This window comes from Cyprinodon variegatus, unplaced genomic scaffold (genome assembly GCF_000732505.1).
Source record: "Cyprinodon variegatus isolate N-32 unplaced genomic scaffold, C_variegatus-1.0 Scaffold736, whole genome shotgun sequence".
NCBI lineage: Eukaryota > Metazoa > Chordata > Actinopteri > Cyprinodontiformes > Cyprinodontidae > Cyprinodon > Cyprinodon variegatus.
Window position 1 is genome coordinate 169,673 of NW_015151189.1, and position 8,633 is coordinate 178,305.

Sequence of the window (8,633 nt, forward strand, 5' to 3'; positions counted from 1 at the left end):
TACAGACTAAAGTTCTCAGCTCTTTCCCACACATGTAGAGGGCGCTCTACCTGCTCGCTCTGGGTTGGGCGTGATGTCGAAGCTGAAGCAGAGAGCGCAGCCTCGTTCCGTCGCCTGGAACGGGAAGAAGCCCTCAAAAAGGTCGATTCCTGCTTCAACACACTCCAGCACCTCATCGGGTCGACCTACACCTTGCAGCAATCTAAGTTCCGCACAGTCAACAAACACAGAGACACAAAAGGAAGAATTAAACATTAATGCAACATGTCTGCAGAAAAAAACACAAAAAAAATCAGGTGATGTGCAGAAACATCGGCAGTATTCCTTTTCAGCAGAAGAGCCTGTGCTCCTCTTGTGTGTTTTGAGGTTTCTATAAAAACAGCTCCTTCTCACTCTCTGCCTCCAGGCATCAAGGTCAAGCCCAATTTAGCATCCGATAATGACTCCACTCCACTTTCTGGCTGGAAGCTGCACCTCCTCCAACTAGAAGAACCAGCGGGGGTGGGGATGCCCCATGGTGCTCCAGATCAGCCATAGTAGCAAAGCTCAAAGGGAGCTCCTGGTAACAAATTACTGCTGCTTGCAGCTCCACTATAACACTCAAGGCCTCCAGCTACAAACGCGGCTCCTCCATCTCCTCCAGAATAGGAACACAGGAAGACTTCATGGACAGAGAAGTTTCTAACATTCTTATTTCACCCAGAAAACAAATAATTTCCAGAAAAAGTTTTATTCGTCCTGTCTTTCAAAGGCACAGAGGTCGATTTAAGTATCTTCAAAAGACTCTTTATAAATAAAGCAGCTCTAGTAAAACGTCAAAGTTTGTTTTCTATCAGAACATCTATCTGATATCTACTGTTAGCCGAGTCACGGCTGATTTATTGTTGCACATTTGCATCTGTCGGCGTAGCTCTGTGACCTTGCAGAGAGGAGGTTTAACCAAAGCCCAGGTTACTGAGGGTGGATGACAGTCCATCAACTAACTAACAGCATGTGGACGATTTTCTAGGTCCTCTGGAACGGCCAGGTCAAACTCTTTCAACATCTATGTCCAGGATTAACGCTGGACTTTACATCTGATTTCTTTTAAAAAGACGAAAAAAGGGGCGGCAATCTGATTAAATAAAAACCCTTAGAGGAAACAAGACTGCACTTTAACGAGGGACATGCTCTATATAAAAGAAAACTTTTTCAGGCCTTGAAAATATATATATATATATGCCAGAGATTCAGACATCCCCTTCACCCACTCAGAAATTCATAATTTAAGCCAAATGCTGTCACATCTTAAAGCCTCTAGGTTGGAAAAGATTCCACTCAGAGAGCCGTTCAGATTTGAGCTGAAAATATATATCAGTGCTCCACCTCCCAGCGCTGTCATTATTATCTCCTCCCAGGTTCTGCTTTAAACCGCGCCAGACTGACACCCTTGGTAAGGAAGTAGAAAAGAAAAAGAAGAAAGATAGATTGAATTATAAAGAAAGAACTAGATTGACTTTTCATCCCAGTAGCATCATCCCACACCTTTAAATCTAGAAACATACAACCTTTATTTTAAGTTCATTCATCTAACAACATGAGGATCCTATTTCAATGCTTTGGGCTCGCAAGACGATTTTAACAGAAGTTGTTGTGTCGCTCAGGTTCTGTGGCTCAGTTACCTAAACAGGAAATCCTGATTTCAAAAAATAGAAATGTCATTGCTACTCTGATCCACCATCAGTTCCTTCATTATATTGAAGGTGAAACTTAAGTTTTGGATTGAAAACTAGAATTTGAGCAGCAAACTGACACCTGCCATCAAAACCTGCTCAGACTCTTAGAATAGAATAGAAATAGAAAATCCCTTTACTGTCCCACGATGGGGACATTTACAACAGCATTACAGCAAAAGTGGTCACACAAATGTGTACCTTAAAAGTGTATAAAAAGAAAAAAAAAATGTATAAAAGTGTATAAAAATAATTAATTACTGTACTGTATATTGTTTTAACAAATATAAATACTGTGCAGTCACCTGAAGAATAAATTCTTCATGACTATGACCTGGATGACTGGGAATCTTTATCAGCATACTGAAGAATAAATGATCAATATACAGCTGGGTCTCTTATTCTTTCTGGTATAATAAGAAAACAGGGCTTAAAGACATTTTTAGCGCAATTAAGATGTATTAACTGGGCCTTGTTTAGGTAAGTAACTGTTTAAATCTTCAAATTTCATGTAAAGTTGTTCAATTTGGCAATATCTCTTCAATCTTTAGATAGTATTTGACATTAAATACTAGGACTTACACTGCTGGTAACCATAATGTTGGTAAGCAGAATCACTTTAGATCAGATATGCGAGGAGTTTTTATTATGGTTTTAGCAACCCACTTAGAGCACTTACACCAACAAAGAAAAAGAAAATTATATATATATATATATATATATATATATATATATATATATATATATATATATATATATATATATATTGTACACACACACACACAATATATAAAAGCAGATGGCTAGTGTTGCGTTTGTGAACAATATGGCGCATGAAATCCTTCCACTTTCGACGACACGTAGGACATACGTATTGAAAAATAATTCCCTCCAAAATAACTCGGATATTCTGTGAGGTTCTTGGTTTTTTTTGTTTTTTTTATAATATTAGTAAACAAAGAGCATCAAGCAGACAGCGGAGGTAGAAAGATCTAGACTTGATAGAACATGAGCGATTTTTACAAGATGAACCGGGAAAGATTTTACTCTTATAATGAGAAGATACAGGGTAAAATGCTTCCTGCTTTAAATGCAGAGACGAGAAATTATTCCATGGCTGCGGACTACAAATGGGCACATTGCTTCTCATTTTTTTTAAATGTGAGCATTGTTTGAAAAACAAGCATTGTTTTCCTATACTTTAACACTTATATAATACTTTAAGATGGTCTGCAAAATAAAATCTACAGAAAACATATTGAAGATTTTAGATTTAAAGTGAAAGAAAGTAAACAAGTTCAAAAATGATAAATACTTTTGCCAGGTGTTGTGTTTATTATCTCAGTTTTACTATTTTCAGAGAATTATTTTGACTTGAACCCTAAAGGCTTGTTAGATTTCTTGGAAATGATAAAATAAAGTACTGCTATCAGTGATCTGACAGCCCTACCTGGGTTTATCCTCAGGCAGCTCCTGAGTCACAGCAGTGATGAGCTGGCTCCTCAGGGCCTGATCCATAGCACCAGTCTGGAAGCCATCGAGGCAGAATCCCGCCACGGGCCGTTTGGCCGTCTCCCTGGCAGAGCGCACTCGCTCCTCCAAGATGTCCCCTCCCTCCACCACCCCGAAAATATCGACTCCTTCCAAGTCCTGGAAAGAGAGAAAAAAAAACAATTTTTTTCTTTTTCTTTTTTTTTTTTTTTTTTTTTTTAAATCATTACATTCAATGGATGAGATGATTTTTTTATGTATTCCTCAAAGGAAACCAATAAATTATCCATTTGGATTTTGATTACTCAACAAGCAGTTGCACATCATGATGAGAACAGACACACTAGGGGGGTTTGGGGAACTTGGCAGCAATCTCACAGCTCACTGGTTATAAGCCAGATAAAAAAAATTACCTGCAATATCTGTCAGTTCCCTCTGCTCTACATGATTTCTCACTTTATTGTGTCAAAGAACAGTTGTTTGGCAGTCAGGCAAGAAAGAGCAAGATAAAGAGCAGAAAAACCCTAGAAAAACACATTAATACAGACAAACAGAAACGCTTTGGTGGCTGATAGGAGCTTTACTCAGTGAGAAAAGGGCGACATTTATTCGTGAGAAAAAGTGGGAACTGATCAGTCATTTTTAGAGCTGCAGGCTTGCACATCTGCTGTAATGTATTCAACCTAATCTTGATGTTTTTCCCAGCAGAAGCTCAGCTGCAAGGCGGCTGAGACAGCTACCAAACAATCAATCCATGTCTTATCTGAGGTTTTTTTTTAACTCCTTGCATGACTGACTCCAAAAGTTTTTGCTCACAGCCAAATGCGCATACCTGGGATTTCTGATGCACCGTCAGACACTCATCCAAATGAGCTAAAGTTCGGTCCACTGACTTCCGCACCCTTTTTCGAGACGTGCCGGTCTGCCAGGTCTCCCCATCCGCCATGCTCTGGTACCAGTCTGGCTGCACCGTCTTCTGGAGGGCCATGAACTTAGCCGCCGTCAGCTCTATCCGCCCACCGCTGCCCCATACTGACACCGTCTGATCAGGTGGAGATAATCACATTTTAAACCTGTGATTTTCTTGGATGCCTCAGTGAGAATCAAACTCTTCCAGGAGAGGCAACTCACCTTGTTTGTGGTGTGGCCCGTTGGGCAGTGGGCTGCAGGGTCATGAAGTGAGCAGTACAACACCGTATCATGAAGGCCTGAATAACAGAAGCCCTGCGATCATTCAGTTGGAACAAACTTTTAAATGAATCCGACAGCCAGAAGCAAGCTGACGGGCTCCATTAGTGCATGTTAATGTGACGACGTGAACTTATCAGCAAAGCCAGCTGCAGCAGAGGATCAGAAGGTGAAGAAAGAAAAAGCTCCAATTATAATTTCTACTAATTAAATCAGTGCTCTTCCTTTCTGCAGCTTTAGACACAAACACTGTAGTAAGTCCTTACAGTTTACATGAAATGAAGGGGCGATTATATTTCTACTTTTTACATTTACTTCTTAAAGGTTTAGCACCACAAAGACCAACAAGTCAAAAAGGGTCAAACTTCTAGTTGATTTAATTAATGAGAAATTACCTACTTATTAGTGGAGTTTAAGAGAAAAGTCAGTATTTCTCCAAGATATTTCTCTATACCTACCTATACAGTTTCTTTAAATTTCATATATAGACAATTCCAGACTTCTTAGAACTGTTTCTGATAATCTTTCATTTCAAAATGCAAAGATTCACTTTGTGGTGAATAAAGATGGCAGAGCGGCACCTGCTACCAACAGACAGAAGGATGAAAGACGAAGAAGGGAAGGACACAGAGCATGAAGAATGAATATAAGCAAATTACATAAGGCTCAAGGAAGCACTGAAAGAATAACAAATGGTGGGAAGAAAGGAAGTAGAAAAGAATGGAAGAAAGTAGCATTATAAGCAAAGAAGGGTGGATGAACAGAGAGGAAGCTGATTCTGAGATGGATGAATGAATATAAGCAAAGAGGAAAAGGAAGGACTCAGAGAAAGAGAAATGAGGGCATGGGGAGCGAGATGAGATGCATGATAGTAAAGATGCTAAGAAGGATGCAAGTAAGAGAGCAAGGGAGAAAAAGGTATAAAAGGAATGAAATAGTTCCTTATTTTAGGTCTTAAAATGTATTTCAAAAAAGATTGAATCTATTGCATTCAATGACAACCTTGAGAAGCTAAACATTTCCATCCATCCTTTTATTTTGGATTTAGGCTGGGGGTTTTCTCCCCAAAACAAATAAAATATACTAGAATTTATAAAACATACACATACTTATATCAGATAATGCATCCATCCATCTCTTAATCAACTTTACCTTTCAGCGTGATGTAGGCCTGGTACCCAACTCGAGCAGCAAAAGGATAATTAATTAGAAATAAGCATTTTGGGATAATATGATCCAAATAAGCTTTATAACCCCAACCCACATGGGCTCGGGTAGTATGTGGTAAAGCCAGTGGCGGTTCTAGATTAAATGTACTAGGAAGTGGGGGTGTTATGGGGGCACCAAAAAAGAAATTTAAAAAATAGGGCAAAACTTCATCCTTTTATATATATCATTTGAGTGAAAGAGCCACTTGCAGCTCCGGAAACCTCGGATCTAAAAGATAAAAACTATGATCCAATCTCAATATGAATGAAATTTGAAGTGCAAAAACTTATTTTTTAAATCATCAGGGAACTAAAAATGAAAAAAAAAAAAATACATAAAATGGTCCAATAGATCTATCACTTGTGTTTTCTGTTTCAGCGCATACCATATTATTTACTTATCAGAGGTGTCAAGTAACGAAGTACAACTACTTTGTTACTGTACTTAAGTACCCTTTTTAGGTATCTATACTTTACTTCATTAGTTATACTTGTTTATAAATATATATTTCAGGTCATGTGCGCCATCCAGTGCAGATCATTGGCGCCACCCACGTCATATAACGCAAACACTCATGGGTTAGCTAAAGGAAATCATCAGAAGCAAGCAGGAGTTCCTTAAACTGCAAACGTGAATTGTCTATGCCATGCTACACTGTTGGAATCAGAAAAAGACGTTGAAATGTCTGAAAGGTCGGGCACAGGTGAGAGCGTATCGGGAGATGGAGACCAACAAGACCTCCCTCATCCTTGGCCCTATCTCAAAGAATTTTTCTAAATAGTCGAAAAAATCAAGCTTTCAATTAATATAGTGGCATCTGGATGTTTTTTTTTTTTTTAAGGTTACTTTAAACTTTTATACTTTCAGTAGTTTTTGGAGCACATACTTTTTCACTTTTACTTGAGTAAAGAGGTCAAGTTGATACTTCAACTTTTACCAGAGTATTTTTAAACTGCAGTATCTTTACTTCTACTTAAGTAACAAATGTGTGTACTTTTGACACCACTGCTTATACATTTATTTTGTCTTTGGTGCAGTCATGACAGCTCAGCAGTTAACATTCATGATTACCTGTAATAACAGGATCCTTACATAAAAAGGGAAGTTAATAAAAATAACAAAATGTGTACCTGCAAATTTCTTCAATCCGCCTTTAAACTCCTCCAGCACTTCTTGGTGCTCTGCCCTGCAGAGAGATGCTGGTGAGTTTTAGGGAAGCAACCAGGGTTGTGAAATGGAAAGTGTGTCAGAGGTCCAGCTTACATGTTGGATAGGGTGACATGAGTGACTGCGGGGAGGCAGCTGATGGTGTGCAGGGTGTCCTGGGTGAGGTGGGGGACGCTACCCAGGTGCGTGTACAGAAGACATCCAGGAATATCCACCGAGTGTTGCCCCATCCTCCCTACCTCCTTCAGGAGACCCAGGCGACCCCTTCCTTGGACAACTCTGGACAGATCCAGCTTCATCCTGCTGCCAGCCATCACTACAGGCTCATTAAAAATACCTCAAAAGCAACACTGAAGCATGGACATTAGCTACCTAGCTAGTTAGCTTTGTCACACGAAAGTTACGGCGCGAGAAAAGCGTTTACTAAGTTAATATGTTTAATTTAGAGTATAATGTGTTCAAGTAGCACGTTTAGAACAATAATATTTGTTATTCTCAAAGATACGTTTTCGGCTTACCACTAAAAATTCGTAGAGCGAACAAGTCGGGGAAATATGACGTTATGGCGATGAAACGTCAGCACGTATGCCATATTGTGAGTGGCAAGTTATTCTAGGGATAAATGGGATTTGGACCCAATGTGTACTTTTTGTGAAAATAATGAAGAAAAGCTTATTCATCTTTTTGGGACTGTAATTATACCAAAATTCTGGAGAGATATGTCAAATGTTTTTCATAAAATGAATCTTAACATTACTTTAACAGATAAGGATGTTTTGTTTGGGATGGAGAAATGTGAACTTGTCAAAAAAAAAAATGTATATGTTATTTTTTATTATTGTTTATGGTAAACATCACATTCACACCTCCAAATATTTATAACAAAAAACTAATTTCCAGATTTCATTATCATCTATTAATATCTATATAGAATCCTTAAAATTTAGTTCAAATGCTAAAGCCATGCAAATTATANGCCATATTGTGAGTGGCAAGTTCTTCTAGGGATAAATGGGATTTGGACCCAATGTGTACTTTTTGTGAAAATAATGAAGAAAAGCTTATTCATCTTTTGGAGACTGTAATTATACCTAAATATTCTGGAGAGATATGTCAAATGTTTTTCATAAAATAAATCTTAACATTACTTTAACAGAAAAGGATGTTTTGTTTGGGATGAAGAAATGTGAACTTGTCAAAAAAAGTTGTATATGTTATTTTTTATTTTTGTTTATGGTAAATATCACATTCACACCTCCAAATATTTATAACTAAAAACTAATTTCCAGATTTCATTATCATCTATTAATATCTATATAGAATCCTTAAAATTTAGTTCAAATGCTAAAGCCATGCAAATTATAACAGCCTTAAAGAACTATAACCCTCGAGCATAGATTTGATTTTAACATTTTAAAATAATAGTTCTGTTCTGTGAAGCCCTTTGTTGTTTTATATGTTTGTAATTGTTAATGTTCTATATTGTTCGTGTACTTTTTTGTGTGTGCAAAAAATAAAAAATTCTCCTAGGGGATAAACTGATTAATAAAAAAAAAAGACTAACAACTGGGTTCTCCTTGTATGCAGTAGGCCTAGCAACTATAAAAATGAGAATGCCATAGAAATGCTTCTCGTAACCATTTTATTTAATCCTATATTAGTATTTTAAAAAGGTTCTGTATAGAAATAATTTGCATTTTTTAATCAGATTGTATCTTTTCCTTTTGCTGGGGGAGTGACTTGAAAAAAACTCAACTAAAAGACTGGCTCTTTCCTGGGAACTCCTCTTCAACCTTTCTAGATGATTGTGCAAAAGAAGGAAAACATGTAATTCTACCATGAATCAGGTTGTTATACTAGAAGAAT

At 37.6% G+C, this 8,633-nt stretch overlaps 1 protein-coding gene across 1 annotated transcript in view; it reads right to left on the reverse strand.

Moving 5' to 3' along the window:
- qtrtd1 (queuine tRNA-ribosyltransferase domain containing 1) overlaps positions 1–7,298 on the reverse strand; it is a 19,673-nt gene extending 12,375 nt beyond the window's left edge. The window contains exons 1-6 of the mRNA XM_015395309.1: positions 6,864–7,298; positions 6,731–6,786; positions 4,335–4,411; positions 4,036–4,245; positions 3,163–3,362; positions 51–202 (exon numbers count right to left, since the gene is read on the reverse strand). Of these exons, the coding sequence (XP_015250795.1) occupies positions 51–202; positions 3,163–3,362; positions 4,036–4,245; positions 4,335–4,411; positions 6,731–6,786; positions 6,864–7,081 (913 nt within the window). The 5' untranslated portion in view covers positions 7,082–7,298. The remainder of the gene's footprint in view (positions 1–50; positions 203–3,162; positions 3,363–4,035; positions 4,246–4,334; positions 4,412–6,730; positions 6,787–6,863) is intronic.
- Between the last annotated feature and the right edge of the window lie 1,335 nt (positions 7,299–8,633).